The 20,549-nt window shown below is 33.8% G+C and overlaps 2 protein-coding genes across 4 annotated transcripts; both read left to right on the top strand.

The window, feature by feature from the left end:
• The first annotated feature begins 3,427 nt into the window (after nucleotides 1-3,427).
• On the top strand, nucleotides 3,428-8,924 carry LOC108488389 (CBL-interacting serine/threonine-protein kinase 23). The gene is made up of 15 exons (XM_017792668.2): nucleotides 3,428-3,996; nucleotides 4,623-4,685; nucleotides 4,773-4,844; nucleotides 4,942-5,049; nucleotides 5,523-5,603; nucleotides 5,968-6,021; nucleotides 6,113-6,238; nucleotides 6,501-6,590; nucleotides 6,687-6,806; nucleotides 6,893-7,018; nucleotides 7,111-7,227; nucleotides 7,396-7,452; nucleotides 7,535-7,609; nucleotides 8,307-8,385; nucleotides 8,631-8,924. Exons 1-15 carry the CDS (start codon nucleotides 3,817-3,819, stop codon nucleotides 8,648-8,650), a joined length of 1,368 nt encoding a protein of 455 aa, XP_017648157.1. The 5' UTR covers nucleotides 3,428-3,816; the 3' UTR covers nucleotides 8,651-8,924.
• A 4,153-nt stretch (nucleotides 8,925-13,077) lies between these two features.
• On the top strand, nucleotides 13,078-20,397 carry LOC108489227 (uncharacterized). 3 transcript variants are annotated; one of them, XM_017793603.2, is made up of 8 exons: nucleotides 13,078-13,266; nucleotides 14,282-14,531; nucleotides 14,834-14,957; nucleotides 15,582-15,925; nucleotides 16,012-17,806; nucleotides 18,423-18,664; nucleotides 18,763-18,876; nucleotides 20,027-20,397. In XM_017793603.2, exons 1-7 carry the CDS (start codon nucleotides 13,211-13,213, stop codon nucleotides 18,829-18,831), a joined length of 2,880 nt encoding a protein of 959 aa, XP_017649092.1. In that variant the 5' UTR covers nucleotides 13,078-13,210; the 3' UTR covers nucleotides 18,832-18,876; nucleotides 20,027-20,397. The 3 variants fall into 3 exon arrangements, with proteins under 3 accessions (XP_017649092.1, XP_017649091.1, XP_052875895.1); XM_017793602.2 differs by having other exon boundaries at nucleotides 18,763-18,872; XM_053019935.1 differs by having other exon boundaries at nucleotides 18,763-20,397.
• Nucleotides 20,398-20,549: the final 152 nt, after the last annotated feature.

The following is a 20,549-nucleotide window of genomic DNA, read 5'->3' on the forward strand; positions in this document are numbered from 1 at the left end:
TGGAAAAGAGAGAAATCCAGTTGAACCTTTGGAAAGATTGGATGATCTGATGGCATGTAGCTAGGTCACATGTATAGTCTTGAGTGCACATCATGTGTACAAGAGAGCTACAAGACATTATGATGTAGCTAGGTCGCATGGGTGATACTATGTGTACACCATGTAGACAATAGAGCTACGGGATATATGTAGCTAGGTCGCATGCGTGGTTCCAAGTGAAGGACACCATGTAGACAAGAGAGCTACGAGATAAACTGGTTAGGTTACATGGGTGATACTAAGTGTTCACCATGTGTACAAGAGAGTCGAACTATATGATATGTGGAGCTATATGCTGAAACCACCAAGTATCGAGGATTGATCCGAAGTGTTCAACGAGAGACTCTCTATGTATTGCTTTGTGAGTTTTGTGATGAATAAGTGCAGGAACTTGGTTATGTGAATGATGTGTTCATTAAGTGACCAGGATGTGGTAAGGTTATAAACAAGTAAGTTATACATGAGGATGATTTTATAGTGACCTTGTGATCATGGGCCTATACTTGTGATGTATGAAATGTGGTGAAAATGATTTGTGATATGTATGTTAAAATGAGGTTAATATAAAGAAAGTGTGAAAGAGTGAATTAGCAATAAAATTGTTTTGGACAGTAGCAGTGACGTGATTTTGAAAAATCACCAAAAATAGTATAAATTGAATCAGAGACTGAATGAGATATCAAATTAAAGCTTAATGAGTCTATTTCATATAAAAGAAATATAGAAATCAAAAGAGTTCTATACTTTGAGATATTTATGTTTTTGTGAGACTGATTCAGAATGATTACGTGATCCCCTGTTCTGACTTTGGAAAATCACAAAAATTTGGAAAAAAATAATTAGAGGCTCAAAATTATATTTTTAAAATCCATAATGAGTCTATTATCAAGATAAATCAACAAGAACATTATCTGAGTTCTGTACTGTGAGATAATTAGTTTTTAGTGAAGAGAGGTTAGAACTGTCAGAAACTGAAACAGGGGAAATTTTAATGAATAAACTGTACTAATTGGCTAAACCAAAAATTATGAAAATTTTATGGTGGAAATATATGTGAGTTTAGTTTCAGGGGAAATTTACGGATATTAATTCGGAGCTCTGTAGCTTGAATTATAAATAATTAAGTGACTATGGCTCGTGTGGACAGTTTGATGTGAACATTTATTAGTAAATTGTGAAATCGTACTTACAATAATGCTATATACATTAAGGATGTGGAATGGAGAGGAGGAGGAGGAAAATAAATATATGTGGAATACATGGAAACTATGGTATATGAAATATTGATATAATGAAATAAATGATATGTGTTTATAAGAAAACAAAAGAGAATGTTATGTATCATGACATGTATATATATATATATATATGACTAGTCTCAATGTAATGCTTGTTGGGTATGGAATTGAATTGAAATGTTTCAGAAAACATGTTATTCTCACAGATCTGAATCGTGGTATTTTATAAAGATATGATCTAGCTTTAAATATGAATGCTTGATGATTAAGTGAAGATATTTGGTAAGATGATAATCTTGGTATAAATGTATAAGTGGTACTATAATAAACAAGGTAAAATGAGTATGAGAGACACATGTATGATGACATACAAATGCTATGTTTGTGGTTTAATTGAGGATGTTTAATCATTAAATGAATACTATGTTATATGCTTTTGATTTTGTATAAGTGTGTAAGAGATCAAGGTTGTCCAAAGCTTGGAAAATAGCCTAGGTATATTCCACAGCAGAGACACGACCATGTGTCTCAAAGTGTATGGAACACTTACTTTGGGACAGGCGTGTGGAGCCTTAAAGCATGAAATTTCCAAGATTTTCGTAAGTTCTCGGTTTAGTCCCAAACCCTTTCTAAAGTATGTTTTGGGCTCCGTAGACTCAAATAAAGGACTATGTGTAAGAGAATGAACGCTTTGAAATATGAATAAAATTTTATGGCTCGTATTTTAGTTTAATGTTTGTATGTTTGTCTGGTAACGCCTCATACCTTAGCCCGGCCTCGGATACGGGTAAGGGGTGTTACAAGCTTTATCAAATTTGGTGAGTTGAAGGAAGTATGTGAAGATGTGATTATCCTAATCAAATCTTCAAGGTGGAGATTGTTGAAAAGTCAATTAAAGGGTGAGTTGAAAGTCAAAAATGGGAGGTGCAAGTGGCACCGAAAGAAAAAGTGGTAGGCAAGTTGTTTAAAATTGAATGGGATAATTGTAATTTTGGTCCCTAATTTTTTAGGCCATTTGCAAGTTAGTCCCTGAACCTCAACTATAAATAGGCCTAACCATTTCTCATTTCAACCATCCCAACCAATCTTTCTCTCTTAGTTTTCTCTCTTCTCCCATTTGAGAATTCTTAAGAAATTCTATTTGTTTGTAATATTTTGGAGATAGTAAAGTTATCATCTGGTGTTAGTGCCCGAGGACGTAGGTATAATTTACCGAACCTCGTTAAACTCTTGTGTTCTTTCTTGTCCTATTTTTCTTTCAATATTTAAGGGTATAATAGTAGTATTTAATTGTGCTATTAAATTACTATAGAAGGAATATTTTGACTGAGGAAAGACTTGGTATTCAAGAGATCCTTGTGATCCACCTTTCTTCCCTGTGAATTGAACTTTGTGTGATTTTTTAGTACAATAATTTACACGCTTCCGACCTTATTGGAACTATAGTGTTCGAGTGGCATTTCACCCCTAATCACAACTCATCCGCTGATTCTTCAACATCAGTCGGTTCGGACCTCCACTTAGTTTCACCCAAGTTTCATCCTAGTGATGAATAGATTACCCAAGTTCGAGTCCATAAGCAGTGACAACTGCCTTATGAAGACTCGCTTTCGCTACAGCTCCGGTGAGTTCCCTTAACCAAGCTACTGCTTATGAGTAGTCAGCTCATTTTTCAACAAGTACGTGGTCAAAGCCCTAGGCTCCTTCCAATATTTGGGAGCTTACAATTATGAACATATGTAAAATTTAAATTTATGAATAAAATGATCTAAAATCAATAAATTTAATTGAGATTGAAATTTAATCTGTATACTTTAAAAGTTAACAATTCAATCTTCTTATTTTTATTTAAAATTTTAGTCTAATTATTATCTTTCTTTGTAATTTTTATTAAAATTTATCAATATATTTATTTTTGTCAATATAGGCAGCATCAATCTAACTAACATACCAAGATGACAAATATTGATAAAAAAATATTAACAATGTTAACTATTGAATGAATATTTTAAATTAGAAAAATAATTTATCTAATTAAGTATAGGGATTAAATTTTAATTTTATCAAAGTACAGGGACTAAAATCATATTTTAACCAAACTGTAGCCTTTAGGCTTTAATAGACTAACTGATTTGGGAAATTTTGCTAACGAATCCATGAAGGAAGCTGTTTTCATTGCTCATCTACATTCGTTCCCTTTCTTTAACCAATTTTCTTCACCGCTCATTTATCCGATTTCATGGGATACCTTCACCCACTCTTCTGCTTTCTCTCTTTCCAAAATTTTCCCCCATTAATCTATCCAACTACATTTTCTTTTCCCATTTTAATCTTCATAAATTGAGTTTTATTTTCTTATTTTTTGGTAACAAAATGAGGGTGGCCAAGTCTCAGCTATGGCAAGTGGCAACCATGGAAGAAAAAGAGGTCTTTGATTGACAGCAAGCTTTAATATAAACAAAGGGAAAATTGAAAAAGATGCCCATTTTTTGAAAAGAAAATTACGAGGAACTTAAAAAAAAAGGGGGGAGAGAAAGTGATGACGACTCGCACGAGCTCGAATAGCAGGACACGTGTGGGGAAGTACGAGCTAGGGAGGACGTTGGGAGAAGGAACATTCGCAAAGGTGAAATTTGCGAGGAATGTAGAGACTCAAGAAAATGTAGCAATCAAGATTCTTGATAAAGAAAAAGTTTTGAAGCACAAGATGATTAGTCAGGTATTTATATTTATTTGAATGATTCTTTTCGTCTTTAGTTTTGGATTAATTAGGATGCTAATTATGAATTGACTTTGTAATCTTAATTTTTTATTGTTTCTCTTTCTTGCCTTTTCTTTGATTTTCTTGGGACTCAAACATTGATTGTGAGCATAAGTTGACTTGTTTGGAGGACAAATAGAGTGTTAAAACAACTAGCAAGCATATCGAGTTTTTAAGAACCAAACTTCAATAGTTTTAAAAGTTTTTATTTTTTTGTCAATTTAACATTTTTTAATTAAATTTAAACCCATAATCTATTCAGAATAAGTTAAAATGTTATAAAATTGGTGTTATGACAATCTCACTTTCACGTGAATTGAAATGCAAATTATCATATTTAAAATTATAATATTTTAGTCCCTATTTTTATTTTTATTTTAAAAGCAATTTAATTCTTTTGGAAATATTGGTCAAATTCGATTTCTTTTAAATATTAAAATTAAATTTAGTTCAAATGAAAAATAAGAATTGAAATGACAAAAATGTAATAAGAGTTAAATTTATCATTATATCTTTTTAAATAAGAAAGATGCTATTATGTTCTTTGCACATGCTATCTTATTCTTTTTCTTTGTCCTTCGCAGATTAAATGCGAAATTTCAATCATGAAACTCATTAAACACCCAAATGTCATCCGTATGTTTGAGGTTTGGCACAATTTTTTTCTATTTTACTTTGTTTGCTTGTTTCTTGTCTATGCTTCTTGGTGACTTCCACTGGTATTGTTTGTGTAGGTGATGGCTAGCAAAACAAAAATTTATATTGTTCTAGAATTCGTGACTGGTGGGGAACTTTTTGACAATATTGTAAGACATTGATAGTAACAAATATGCGCCTTTGTTTTGGAAATGTGCTATCAGGATTCATTTAATGGCATTCATCTTATTTATGGACCAATACCAGGCTCGCAGGGGGAGATTAAAGGAAGATGACGCTAGAACGTATTTTCATCAGCTTATTAATGCTGTAGATTATTGCCATAGCAGAGGTGTTTATCATAGAGACCTGAAGGTGTAGGATATAGTTTGTGTTCACTACCCCTTCGTGGTAAAAGTACCATGGAGGCCGCTGTATTAGCAATCAGATTGAGTTTTGTCTTATCTACTCAAAAAATGGGTAAATTAGTCCTTATACATTAGTTCGAAGAGCAAAATGGTCTTTTTTGTTAAAAATTTCATCTATTTGTACTGTTAAAAATTGATGTAGTTGATGGAATAACCGGACAAGGATACGCGATGTGCCACTTGTACTTCATGTTGACATACAAGGGCCATATTTTAATTATAGAAAAAGATGAAATTTTTAATAAAATGACAAATTCGGTCTCTGATCTAACATACAAAAACTAATCTGCCCATTCTTTTAGTAAATGGGACAAAATGCAATCCGACACTTAGTACAGGCGTCTCTAAGGTACTTTTACCCCTCCTTTCGCCTATAGCAGTTAAATATGTAAAATTATTTGATATAATATTTTGTAACAGCCTGAGAATTTGCTGCTAGATGCTAATGGAGTTCTTAAAGTTTCTGATTTTGGTTTGAGTGCTTTACCTCAACAAGTTCGAGTAAGTGTGTTGTCTTCTTGTCTTATGACCTCTCTCTGTAAGTGATAACATTTATACAATATCTTACATTCATTATGGATTTCTTCTATGTGTGCTGCTTTTTCGTAATTGTGCAGTCTTATACTACTCATTTGCTTTTCCACGAGTTAAAGATGACCATTTTTGTCTACCTTGCATGTATGTGGTTTGACCTTTGCTTAGGTGATTAAATTTTGTGGGTATCAAAGGAGGTGATTAACCGTAGAAGCATATGGCAATGGTGTTTCCATCACGTACCACATTGGTGGATGGGTGTTTATCGTTCATCTTTTCATAAGATACTGGTAGAATAACTAAAACTGATTATTTGATCCTTTTTGTATAGGCGGACGGTTTACTTTACACAGCATGTGGAACACCAAATTATGTTGCTCCAGAGGTAGATAAGCTTTTGTTGTAAGCAAGATTCCTTTTTCTTAATGATCTATTAACTTTACTTTTATTACTTCCTTTTTTCTATCACTTTCTAGGTGATAAAAAGTAAAGGTTATGATGGAGCTAAAGCAGATGTGTGGTCATGTGGTGTTATACTCTTTGTCTTAATGGCTGGTTACTTGCCTTTTGATGACACCAATTTAGTGGCTTTATATAATCTGGTGCTTGTTCTCTATTTCTATCTCTCAAATTTCTTTTTTCCTTTTACTTCAAAGTAAACAATTTTGCTAGAGTGTCATGTGTTATTACGTGCCAATTCATTATCAAAGAGAACACATGTACACATATAAGCAAAGAAAAAAAGATACCTGCCATGTTTGTATCAGCCTAGTTGTCATGTTAGTGACCAACCAACTTGAAGTTTGATTTTTGTCTTCTGCATATAAAATGCTTTCTCTAAAAGAGTCCCCTGTCTGACTGCAGATATTTAAGGCGAATTTCAATTGTCCTCCATGGTTTTCATCAAGTGCAAAGAAATTAATCAAAAGAATTCTAGATCCTAATCCATTGACTGTACATACTTTTCTCCTTTTTTTCATGTTTTCCCCTTTTTTTCTTCAGTTGTATATGAATATAGTTTTCATTCTTTACTACTTGTGATTAAACTAGAGGATAACAATTGCTGAGATTCTTGAGAATGAGTGGTTTAAGAAAGGATATAAGCCACCTAAGTTTGAGGAAGCTGATGTTACTCTTGTTGATGTGGATTCCATTTTCAATGAATCAGGGGTAAGAGTTGTGTTTTTCACATATGGAACATGGTTTTGTGTTGTTGGTACAATGGGATGAGTCTGTGTACATGGTTTTGATAACAGGGATCTCCAAACCTTGTCGTTGAACGACGAGAAGAAAGGCCTGCAGCACCTGCTATGATGAACGCATTTCAACTTATCTCGACGTCTCAAGGTCTTGACCTCAGTTGTCTGTTTGAGAAGCAAATGGTATGTTAACCAATTATCTTTAAATCATTATGTGATATACTAAACAGAAAATGGGAAAAATACCCATGGCACTCTTGACATTTTGATTACAGGGACTAGTTAAACGGGAAACAAGATTCACATCAAAAAGTCCTGCAAATGAGATAGTCTCTAAAATAGAGGAAGCTGCATTGCCCTTGGGTTTTGATGTGAAGAAAACTAACAATAAGGTTTACTCTAAATTTTAACTGCATTTAATCTTTGTGCGTCCTACATCTGATGGACAATTGGACACTGAATGAACTGTAAATCTCTTTAGATCTTTCACCAGATATTAGTTATAACATGCTTAATTATTTTCTGATTTTTGATGATTCACTTTCTTTTACATGTCACAGATTAAGCTGTTAGGAGAAAAACCCGGACGAAAGGGTCATTTGGCTGTTACAACAGAGGTACCTCTCGTTTAGTCATTATCTTTTTGCGCATAATTTCAGCTGTTTTCACCCCTTTAACCCTGCTTGTTTCCATCTTCAGATTCTTCAGGTGGCTCCTTCAGTCTGCATGGTTGAACTTCGAAAGTCTGGAGGAGATACCCTGGAATTTCACAAGGTATTAGAACTTATATAGTGCTGCTTATGAAAACACTTTCTTATTGAATATAAGTTCTAGGCCTGTCAGATACCAGTGGATAGTTTTATTTACTAGTGGGTAAACTACACTTGTAGCCACCCAGCTATTGATAAGTTTCTTTTTTGGTCACCTAACTATTCAATTTTTTCTTTTTTAATCAGCCAGCCAGCTTTTAAATTGGCATAATAGCAACTTTAACCTTAACATTTATACATTGTGTCAATTTAGTTTTGATTTTAAAAATTTTAACTCTCAACATTTACACATTATATAATTTATTTTTTTTTTCAATGCTTTTCACATTGTATCGAAAAAATTAATCCTAAATGTCACAAATAAAAGTAAAACTGAAAAAAAAAACAAATCACACAATGCGTAAATTTTGAAGGTTAACTTTTTTGAAATCAAGACTAAATTAACACAATGTATAAATATTGTGGATTAAAGTTTCTATTATACCAAATTTAAAAAGTTGCCAAGTTATTTTTACTAATAGTTGAGTGACTACCAGTGTAATTTACCCTTTACAAATTTACCTATAACCGTGGTCACTCATCATGTAAAAGCATGCGATGGATATCACTTTGGTGTTCCCTGTTTAGAAATAACGCCTTTGTTTTTCCCCTCCTAGCTTTATGTTTCCTTAATTTTACACACTGCTTTCTCAAATTTACAGTTCTATAATAATATATCTGCCGGGTTAAAAGATATTGTATGGAAAACAACAGAGGAAGGAAAACCGGAAGAAAAGAAGGGTTAGTATATATAATACCAGCTTGCAGAGCATACATATCATTGAAGTGTAAATTTATTATCATCCTATGATATTTTTTTGAAGGAGAACCTAAATTCAAACACTATTTTAGTTTGTATATGCATGACTTTAATGTGGAAGGCTTGTAGTATGTCAACAATTAGCAGTTAGGAAGTGTTGTATCATATTATAAACTCCATATTAGGTGATCCTTTTCTTCCATGGTTTTCGTGCAAATGATTGCAGGATCTCTTTCATCCCGATGACCGGGGTTTTCCACAGACGGTGCATCTGGTCAGTTCTCTAGGGCAAACTTTTGTTACCGGCTGCTCAAACGGAATATTTTTCTCATTTTCCGATGGTTGTAGACTTCATCGTGTGTAAAGCACTGTATGCATGTACCAATTATATTTTAGCCTCTGTTGGAATTTGCGATTCTAAAATACAATTTAACTCTACTGTTTGGAGACTTAACAATGCCTATTAGTTCAATTAATGAATAAAAAATAGGAAAAAGAAAATTGGTGGCTGGCATTGAAATTTTTTGTTTCCCTTTCATATTTTTTTTCCAATATACCTCTAGTTTCAGCCACCTACTCTTCTGAACTGTTTTTCAGAAAAATCCTTAAAAACAACTCCTCAACTATGTGGGCCTTGCATAGGGACTGCTTCTTTTAATACTAACGGTCACATCTCATATGAAGTGATTGGCATTGTGCCTAATTACCATCTTACATAAGTCTATAGGGATAGAGTACTTGACCAACTTAATTTGAGACTACTAATAAAAGAATGACACGTGACACCTCAAAATCATGACTAAACGTATATAAACCCTAAGCTTGTTTGTGAAAGGGGATCTCTCTCTCTCCCAATTCTGATCAACCTACAATCACATTGTTTAAACCACTGCCTACAGCGGCTCTTAGCCTTACCCTGAGAAGGTCAACCATCCTACATCACCATTATCTCCGCCTCTTTCGATTATAGTGTCAACAATTGGTGTGTGAGTGTGAACCACTTCCATTTTCACATTTCTCATTATGGCAAACCAAAAAAGCCAATATCCTTAATGGACAAACTCAAGATCAAACCCAAATGAATCAAAACTTTAACAATTATTACACCTAGTCTTACCCATATCAACAATACTATGTATCTTACCTTAGTTATAAAAGCCAAGCTTACGCCACCCAAAACCCAGATATCAATCCCTAACAATAGTTAATGTTGCAAGAATAGTTCAAAGCTTTTTAAGAACAATTTCGACAATATTAAGAGTCCTAACTACGTCAACAGGAAGCATAACAATAACAACAGGATTAATTCCAACATAATATGCAAGAATTATCGACTGCTCAAAAATAAGATAAAAGAAAAACCCTAATGTGAATCATGAGCGACCCAAGTAAAAAGACGCCAACATTAAAACAAGAGTCAACAGAAACACACCTCTATAGAGAGACCTAGAGTATGTTCCCAAGCACGTTTCAGATTGTAACATCCTTTACTTAATTCAATAACAAGTCCAAATAAAGAATGTCACATTAAAAATTTCAATTTTTTTATAACATTCAGACACTTAATTTGCTATAATTAGACTTAATTTCAACATTTGAAATTCAATTTTGTGTTTAATATAAAATTTATACATATATTGACCATCCGAGCTTATTTCATAATCTTAAGATTTAATTTTAATTATTCTCACTAATTCATCATAAATTCGTATATATAAACTTAAAAATATATTTGGATCACATACAAATCATAACAAATCTAACTTATTAATTTCAATTTTCATTACTTAATTTTATACACAATTATTGATCAAATATTTCATGAAATCAAAGTTTATAATTATAATGCCCAAATTTATAACTAAATGTTTAGGAGTGAGAAAACAGGCTCTATTCCTCAAATTTTACAGTTTTGATAAAATAGTCCCTAAAATTTCAACTTTATAGTTTTTACGATTTAGTCATTAAAATTTAAATTTTTACTATTCTTCAATTTAATTCATTAAAAACAGATTTCTTATTCTACAGTTCAGTCTTAAACCCCATTTTGTACAGTTTTGCAAAACGGTCCCTTTTCTGAAATTTTCAGATTTTACAATTTAGTCCGTACAACTCAAATTGTCAAATTTTCTACAAATTAGTCCCTGATTTTCGAACCATTAAACTTTCGTATTCTGTTTTTCAGAATTGTAAATTCTCGAATATATAAATTAGTCCTAAAACTCATGTTTTGAAATATTTATAATTTAACCCTATAGTTTCAAACTTTACTATTTTATGCTCATCTTTCCAAATTTTCATATTTCATAATCATATAATTTAGTTACTACATCAATGTTTCAGATTTCACTACCAAACCCTTAGAATTAAAAAAATGCAACTTTTATCAAATTAATCACTTAACAAATCATTTTTCAACTTACTCATCCAAAAATATTTAAAATAAATATTTACTACTTTCAACATAATAAATACACAATTCCATCATTCAAAATAATTAATTCCAAATTAAAATATTATTAGTAAAAACACTCACACTTTCTTACTTTCAATTATTCACTTAAAATCATTCACCAAATAATTCATAAAAATCATTCGCTATTCACTTCTTACATAAACACAATACTTCTATTCTTTTAAACATAGAAAATAATTATGTACGCTTACTTCTTGCAAATTCACAAAAATTATACAATTAAATAAACATAGCATAATAATTTAAATAACTTACCCATGTTTTCTCTCACTTTCATTTTCACCTTTAAGTCTTCACGGTTGGTTTCATATGAAAGAGTACTCTTGAATTAGACTTTGGTGTGAAATTTAACTTTAATTTCATAAAAATTCAAAGATTTTAGATTAAAATGAGAAGATAATCAAATTGAATAAAATGATTTTTTTATTTTCTAAATATAATTTTGAAGAAAACCATGGCAAAACCTCCCAAATTCAGTCAAGGGACATATATATTATCAAGATAGTTGCCACATCAAGGTCTAGAAATTAACCCAATAAGAAGTTAAGAAAATGAATAAATAATTCACGGTTAAATAAAATAATTCTTAATTTAAACAAAATAATTCTTAATTTAAAAAATAAATGTAATTATCTAAAAAATTTAAAATGAGTGCACACATTCTGTATTTTCTATTTATTTTATTAATTTTTTTGAAACCTCTCAAGAAAAAATCGTAAGCATTTTTTTTCAAATTTTTTCAATAATTATGCTTATTTTCTTTAAATTAAGAGTTATTTTTAAGTTCATGTATGATTTATTTTATTACTTTTCACATGTAATTATTTTATTGGGTTACTTATGTAATAAATTACATCTCATTAAAAATATTCCACATCATTATCCCGTTAATTTTTTTTAGCTGTACTTTTATCAAATCTATTAGAAAAAGTAGTTTGAAAAAAAAAAAAGATTGGTAGCTAAAAAGGACTCAAAAATATAATTAATGTCATTTTAACAAAACATGTAAACGTTAGGGACCAAATTTATCATTAAACCTTTTTTTTATATTTATACAAGTAATCTTCAAAGATATGCTTGGCAAATATGGAAGGAGATCTTCAAAATATGCGATCTTAGACTTTAATGTAATCTTTAAAAGATACGATTCTGTAATCTTAGAGATTTGATATCTTGATAGCTTTAGATCTTAGCCATTGATGTATTTTGATCTGTACCGTTGATGTGGGGAAAGCTCAACTATAAATAGAGGCCTCTCCCCCTCATTGTATTCATTCAGTGATTAATAGAATTTTGAGAGTATTCATTCAAACTTTTCTCTCAAGTGTTCTTATTTTTCTGTGGCTTTTGTTCATCTTTTGAGATCGTTCTTACTTTGTTCTTTTGCTGTTCTTCATGCGTTCTTGAGAGGAGTTCCTTTGAATCCTCATTGTTGCGAGATAGGCTGACTTTGGCGTTTTTGAGCGAAAGAACGCTTGAAATTTTTGTTTGTTTGAAATTTTAAAAATTAAAAAAAAAAGTACTTAAGATTTTAAAAAGAATAGTATATTTTAATGGATACTTTAATTAATCTTCTTTTTATCTTTCATTTAAAATATTGAATATACAGGTGTGTTTATCGAAAAACACTTTTCAATTCAAACTATAATTTTAAATCTAAAATTTGATAAATAAATAACTTTTTAAACCAAATATTGATTTTAAATTTAAATTTTAAGCCAATTTTTTAATTTTAGACTTTTGAAAAAGTATTTTCAATAAAACTATCTTTATATTCCTCATTAAATCTTTTACTTTATAATATTATATTTAAAATAAATATTTTATCTTTTCAAAGTCACTTATAAACGATGATTTCAATAATAAACTGACCTATAATATTGTTTAAATTTTACCGTTATTAACTGACCCTTTTTGGGTTTGGGCAAGAAATTTTCTGAACTGCCGGCGAAACTTAAATTAATTAAAATTCATAAAAATATAAATATGAAAAATATTTATGATATTTTATTGTTTTTAAATACTAAATGGCGGGGCTTAAAGTTTTTTAAAATGGGTTGCGCAACTTGATTGAAGGACATTTCGTATAAAAAGAAGCGAGGCTTGGTAGGCCCAAATACATCGAAAAACGTCCGACCCATCACTATTAAAAAAGAAAACTCGTGTTACGGCCTGGCAAGTATATATACTCGCGCTATAAATTGGAGCTAACAGTGTCAAGCGCTCGGGTTTCAAATTCGAACGAGTTTCGACTCGGTTGGTCTTGGTTTTAAAACTATTACTCTTAGGCCGAAAGAGGGAGGAAGGAAGGGAGCGAAAACGCTGCAGCAATGAGAGAAGAGGTCATTAGCTCTGGTGGGACCATAGATCCCACTCCTGCTGCGAGGTACCAACTCTTGCTACTCTCCTTTTACTTGCTTTTCAATCTCAATTTTCTCAAGTTAGGGTTTCCTTTTGTTTTCCTCAGAATCCATTTTTTAGGTGAATATTCGGATTTTGCTTCCTGTCTTCCCGTATGATTTTTAGGGTTAGTGTTAGGTTTGTTCGATGTGTTTTGGTAAGGGAAAATGGTTGAGATTTTGTTAAATTGCTGGAAAGTGAATAACAATCCATACGGGGTGGAATTCGGCTAGATATCCTAAATTTGATCTTTGGCGTACTTTTATTTGAATCCAAATTAGGAAAAGGGAAAATTGAAAACAATTAATTAAACTCAGTTTGCATTTATGTAGCCAAAAAAAAAAAAAAGGGAAAAAAAAGCTTTTGCATTTCGAAGTCTTAAGTAGGTCACTAGGTTTATGCTTTTATCTCTGTACACACTAATAATGGCTTTCCATAGAAGTGATGATAATCTAGAAAAGATATTGTTCGTCATTTGTATGGTTGGTTGTCAACCCGCTAAGTCACTGTTTATGCTATTTTTTGGTTAATTTAACTGTAGAGGTATAGAGGATGGAAACTGGATCTATTTCAGCTAGGAACATGTCATTTCATTAGCAGGACAGTTTTTGTTTCCTTTTAAAGAACTGACCAATAAGGGACAGGTTAACTTCCCTTAGCGCTAGACAACAAAAGTGCCTTAGACCATTTTGGGCATCGCACATTTGATCAAGCCCACACTTGGTTCCCATCCATGACATGCTTTTTTGCATGGCTATAGGTGCAAAAAAGCCTGCCTAATTGCAGTTTTCTTTAATTTCTTTATTTTTTTATTGTTTGTACCTTTATTAGTAAAAAAAGAAGAAAAAAGATAGTATCAACTCTCTACTTTCAATGATCGATTATCCAACAATTGATATGGTATAAGAAAATTGTGCTTATTGGCCAACTAGAGAAATAGTCCTATTATGGTTACTACGTTATGAACTCTGAAAAAAATGATGATTCTTGTTCTTTAACAGTTCTGCTGGGGCATCCTCACCTGCTGTTCCAACAAATGTTGGCAGTGTGGATTGGTCTGGTCATGGTCAAAATTCCAAAGCTGCTTCTCAATCTTGTGTTGGATCCCAAGCTCCACGGATTTCATTCAGTACTAGTGCTGGTGGATCTGCCCTTGGATCATCTAGAACTTCATGTCGACCATGGGAAAGAGGGGATCTTCTCAGGCGTTTGGCTACATTTAAGCCTATGAATTGGTTTGGGAAGCCTAAGGTACACACTTGATCTAGCTGCAGCATCTACTTAGTAGAAATGTAGTTCAGTGGAGTTTGCATTTTGTCTGACCTGGTTTTGTCTTATTTGTGTTGATCTTTAATATTCATCACAGTTGGGTAATTGCCTTATCACAAAGGACATCATGGACTCTTTTTCATGCAATCTTCTAAGTTTTTCCTGGGTTTTATAGTGATTGCATATGCATGGAGTCAAGCATGTAAAAGGTTTAGTTTCTTTTAGTTGTTGAATATGCTTAATCTGATCTTAAAGCAAACTGCTGCTTTTCAAATTAATTGTAGGTTGCAAGTTCATTGGCTTGTGCTCAAAGAGGTTGGGTAAATATAGATGTTGATAAAATTGTATGTGAAACATGTGGGGCATGCCTGCATTTCGCATCCTCCCCATCGTGGCCTACTTCTGAAGGTTAGATATTGTAATTCAACTATTTCCTTTTCTTTATTTTCTTCTTTCTGGGGATATATAATCATTGTAATAAGACCATCACATACTCTCCGACCTTTCTACTTAATGATGCTTTAAGATTTGCTCAATTATATATAAGAAAATAGATGAGCAATGATGTAATGGACAGATAAATGGAATAACTCACTTTGGTGACAATAATTTGACACGGTATTAGCTAAGAAAAATAAATTTTAGGAAACCTTCATGTTTTGTTTGCTTTGTGTGTTTCTAAAATGGTTAATTCTAAATACTTGCTTTTGCTTCCTTTCATTTTTCTTTACATCAGCTAGGGAATTGATGAACTGAACCATTTGTATTTGTTTGACTTGTTGTTACATTAGCTTACTTATTCTGGTAGGTCAGTAGCTGTAACAGTTGTTCTTGTTTAGGTAAATGAACTGTTTTGGGTTGTTTGGCTATCTGAAGGTAATATCATCAATGATGTTTTTTCTGAGGGGTTTGCAGTTAACAAGATTTTGCTAGCAGTGCATTTCTAATGGTTCAATATGTTTTGGTCTCTCTTCTTTTCCTTTTTTTTTCCTAACACTTCATTTATTTCTTTTTGTTTTTCCGCCTTTGAAGTTGAGGATGCTGGTGAGGCCTTTTCCAAGCAGCTGGATATTGGGCACAAAGTTTCTTGTCCTTGGAGAGGAAACAGCTGTCCAGAAAGCTTGGTCCAATTCCCTCCAACGCCCCAGTCTGCCCTAATTGCAGGATACAAGGATAGATGTGATGGACTTGTGCAGTTTCAGTCTCTTCCTATAATTGCTACATCTGCAATGGATCATATGCGAGTTTCTCGGGGTCCACAGGTTGATCGCCTTCTCTCTCTGTTGCAGAATTATGTGTCAGAGTTTGAATCCAGATCAGAGAGTGTACCAGAACTTGATGTTACTCGAGATGGTGCATTTTGTCTGTATTCTCGTGTAAGATATTTAAGATATTTTAATGTGTTTTATCTGTTGGTAATTGGCAATGTTTCTATGTTCTTATGTTCTTTACTCTTTTACAGTCACAAAAGCTCATAAGTTTGTGCGGATGGGAACCGAGATGGCTTCTAAATGTTCAAGACTGTGAAGAACATTCTGCTCAATCAGCTAGAAATGGATGTTCTTTTGGCCCTAACAGAGCACAGGTTCATCTTTCACAGGATCCTGGAACAAACAAAACTGCTCTTGCTCCTTCAGCCAAGGACACTGGAAAAAATAAAGTGTTAGTCATGGAGTCACGACCTTCATTCAGGGTGCCTTTGTTAGACTGTAGCTTATGTGGTGCTACTGTCAGGATATTGGATTTTTTAACTGTTCCTCGACCTGCTCGTGTTGCTCCCAACAACATTGATATCCCTGACACAAGCAAGAAAATGGGGTTGACACGTGGATTAAGTGCAGCCAGTGGAATTAGTGGTTGGGTTGCTGCTGATGATCCAGAGAAAGAACCGACTGAAGACCGTGATGAAGTAGGAACGACGGATGAGAGAAAATTGGTGCCAAAAACAGATGTTGATTTGAATCTTACAATGGCTGGGGGTCTGTCTTTCTATAAGTTGGGTAGAGCCACATCATCCAGAAATATGAATGATGCAGACATGGGTCGGGATCTAATGATTGGGCAACCATCAGGTAGTGAGGTTGGTGATAGAGCTGCTTCTTATGAATCACGGGGCCCTAGTCCTCGCAAGCGAAGCTTGGAAATAGGTGCCAGTTCAGATGATAGGCCACAGTTATGCACACAACAGGCTGATAGTGTTGAAGAAACTGTGATTGATCGTGATGGTGACAAATTCAATGATTGCAGACAATATTCTGCTGGCCCTTCCAAACGTGCCCGTGATTCAGATTTTTTTGATACTTACTGCTCACCATATCCAAGAGATTCCTCTGAGGCAGGCCCAAGCCATTCGGTGGGTTTTGAAACTCATGGAGATGGTGGCAATAGAGTTGCTCTGTTTAGGCAAGGAAGTAACCAGGTTATTGAAATCCCGTCAGTGAGAGATTCAATGCGTGCGTCCTCTGTCATTGCTATGGATACTTTGTGTCACAGTGCAGGTGGTGACTCTATGGAAAGTGTTGAGAATTATCGCGGAGATGTTGACGATATTCATTTTCCCTCATCTAGTACATATGGCCACCTTGACATGAATGAAACATCAGAGTTGAATTATAGTAATCAAGCTCAGCAGAGTATTTGTTTCCAACCAGCTGCAGAGGAAGTTCCAGGTGAAATGGGCATCAGCAGTACAAATGACGGGGAGGAAATATTCAATGCTGAACCTGAAACTGTGACAGCTCAAGCTAGGGATGGGCTTAGTTTTGGAATTAGTGGGGGGAGTGTTGGTATGTGTGCCAGCCATGAAGCTGAAATTCATGGAGCAGATGTGTCTGTGCATAGAACAGATAGTGTAGTTGGTGATGTGGAACCCAGAATAGAAGATGTTGAAAATCAGGGTCAAACTGGTGAATCTGCTCCAGATCCTGGGTTGATGGATGAAGTTGTCCCTGGTGAAATAAATAGGGAGGATCCTCATGGTGACAGCCAGGAAATGTTGTCACGCTCCTTGGGGCGGGCTGACAGTGGTTCAAAAGTTGATGGTTCTGTCAAAGCAGAGTCTGTTGAAAGTGGTGAGAAGATAAGCCAAAGCTGCAAACTAGCCCCAGATAACAGTGCTCATCCTTCTCTGTCCTGCAATGCTAATATGTATTCTGGTAATGAAACACCCAAGAAAGAGAAAAAAGATGCTGGAAAATCATCTTCCATAAACAACTGTCCTGAGCCAGAGTCAGATTTTGCTGTTGCAAATGGAATAGGTAAACTCTATGTGCCTTACTTGGTAGATCCTAGCTACCAATTTGCATTGATTTACTTCTAAGGCTCATTGGGTAGTTTAACCCTCTTTTTATTTATTTATTTATTTATTTCAATTTAATAAAACATAAATAAGGCGACAAATCTAATTCATCTAAGAACTGGCTATTAAACAAAAGGAAGATTCCCCTCTTTGGTGCCCAGGTATGATGTAAGTTTTCCTTTAACTTGCATTAGGTTTCAATCATAATCCCTCTGGTTTGTTTTGAAATTTCTTTCACCCAGCCTACTGAAGCAGTAACAATGAGCTAGTCTCGGTACCATAAAAATTTGACTTCTAGGCTGGAATTAATCATACTTTTATCTGGATCATGTACTTATTTCTATTGGTTGCTAGATTTATTTGTAATTAGCATTTATCAGTGTACCATATGTGCAAGGAAAATTGTACCAGTTCAGTTCTGACTGAAGTTACCTTCTTCAGTTTAACCATTTCAGACTTTTGGTTTGTGTTGGAATACATATTTCATGGAACTGTATGAAAATTTGAAGGTGATCCATTTCCAGTTCCCTTCTTTTTCTCTTCGGGATGCCTTATCAAGACTACTTGTTTTTTAGGTCCCCCAAAAGGAGAAAGCAATTATGAAGAAGCTGTAGAATTTGATCCAATTATTCATCACAACCAATTCTGCCCCTGGGTGAATGGAACTGTTGCTGCTGCTGGCTGTAGTGGCTCCAGTGCTGATGTTGTTGCACTCTGTGGATGGCAGTTGACATTGGATGCCTTGGATGCCCTGCGGTCACAGGGGCATATGCCTGTACAGACAGTACAGTCTGAGTCAGCAGCATCGCTGTATAAGGTTTGTTTGTCTTAATACTGGAATATGGTGGTTCTTGGGACTACAGGCTACTACAGTAACCCTTCATTTCCTCAACCATTGCTAATTTTCTCTTGCAGGATGATCACCAAACTCCTGGTAAAAAGCTCCATCGACGGCGTCCTATGAGCAAAAATCACGGGCAATAATGATGGCCAGACACGACGTGTGAAGACATCTTCAATGGCTAGTAAGTATGTCACTTATGTAAAATGATTGGTTGTAGCTGCATCTAATCATGCATCTTTCTTCATGTAATCTTATTCTAAACGGATTTCGATCGTCTTCCTGGAAGTTTAGGTCTTATCCTTCTAGGTATGAAACAAATTTTAGTTAGGGAGTGTGGTGCGTCGCATGCAGTACATGCATATGTGTATATATATCTATATCCTTTGTTTTCTAGAAGTGAAAAAGTAGTTGAAATTATCCATGTTTTATTCTGGTCCAAATCTACAATGTATATGTTATGTATAAAAAGATCAGCATAATTGATCTTAGATTGACAAAACTATAATAAACTTTTATTTCAATGGGGAGTGATCATACGTGCTAGCTATTATTGTTGGTTACACGGCTGTCATAAGCATATCTTTTTGGTAGGAAATTAAAGTTATTTACATATATTTGACTGTTTTGATAAGGATCTTGTTGACACCAAAAAAGCAAGGAGGATCTTTACTATCAATCTGATTATACCTGCAATGCTCTTGTGAAAATTCTGGTATAATTTGCAAGTCTAATGGCAGTGAAAAGCCCTTGATTTTCCTATATAACAACACTATGAAATAGGTGGTTTGGGGTTGAACTTTTGGAAGTCTAAATGCTGAAAATAGGTTATTGATGCCTATTATTAAAGAAAAAAAGCTTTTTCATTAATCATGGCCAATCTCAAAAGAGTTCAGGAAAATATAAGGAAGACACGCACGGACACACAAAATATAATATGGAAGCATTATTTTAGTGTCAGAGAGTTAAATCTAGTAAAAAATGCATCCTTCTTTGAGCTCAAAAAAAAAAAAAAAGATGTTAACTGACATGCATACAAATTTAATTGGCATCTGTCAGCAATGCATGTAACCTTCTTCTAACTCCCCCCCCCCCCCCCCAAAAAAAAAAAATATTCTATTAAAAAAAAATTCAATGATTTTATAACCTGAAGCGCGTTATTATGGCATCACTTGTGTGCTCAGTAAAACAAGAAATTTGGACAACACATGCAATCCTACTGCAAATGTGATTGTCATGTCTCCATGATAGAATCTGTTGTTAACAGTGGCTTACTTTAACTGTAATTATGTCTATCCTCTGGCTTTCATCTTCGTGTTGTATGCCAATGTCATGTAGGATGGAATAAGCATTCTCAACGGTTGAAGCAAATTGGAAAAGCTTTTTCAGTCATTGCCACTGGAACTGCTGCCACTAGCCCTGGGGAAGTTCTGTCATTTCTTAATGTCCCTTCTTGTTAAACTCTTATTTCATGGTAAAGTACTTTGTGTCAATTCTTACTGCATAGAGGATCTATTTTGCTTTATTTAAGCAGGTTCTTCTCAGTATTATGAACGTTATTATTCTTGATCAGTGATGTGACAGTGAACATTGCTGTTAAGAACAAAGCTTTTGTTTTTCAATTCTTCTGGGTTTTGGTTTGTAATAGATAGTGAGAATATTGTAAACTTAGTTAGCTCAACCTTAATAAGATTTTGATCTTTACGTAATGCTGACATGGTTTTATCTCTCTGCTCAGAACCCAACTATTCTCTTTTTTGTCTCTCTTAATTTTGTCATTACAATTGACCATCCTGTTTATGGTCGACCATTTTCAACATGAATTTTGTTTACAGACATATTTCTATGTGATAATGTCATA

The sequence above is a fragment of the Gossypium arboreum genome, chromosome 10 (genome assembly GCF_025698485.1).
Source record: "Gossypium arboreum isolate Shixiya-1 chromosome 10, ASM2569848v2, whole genome shotgun sequence".
Lineage (NCBI taxonomy): Eukaryota > Viridiplantae > Streptophyta > Magnoliopsida > Malvales > Malvaceae > Gossypium > Gossypium arboreum.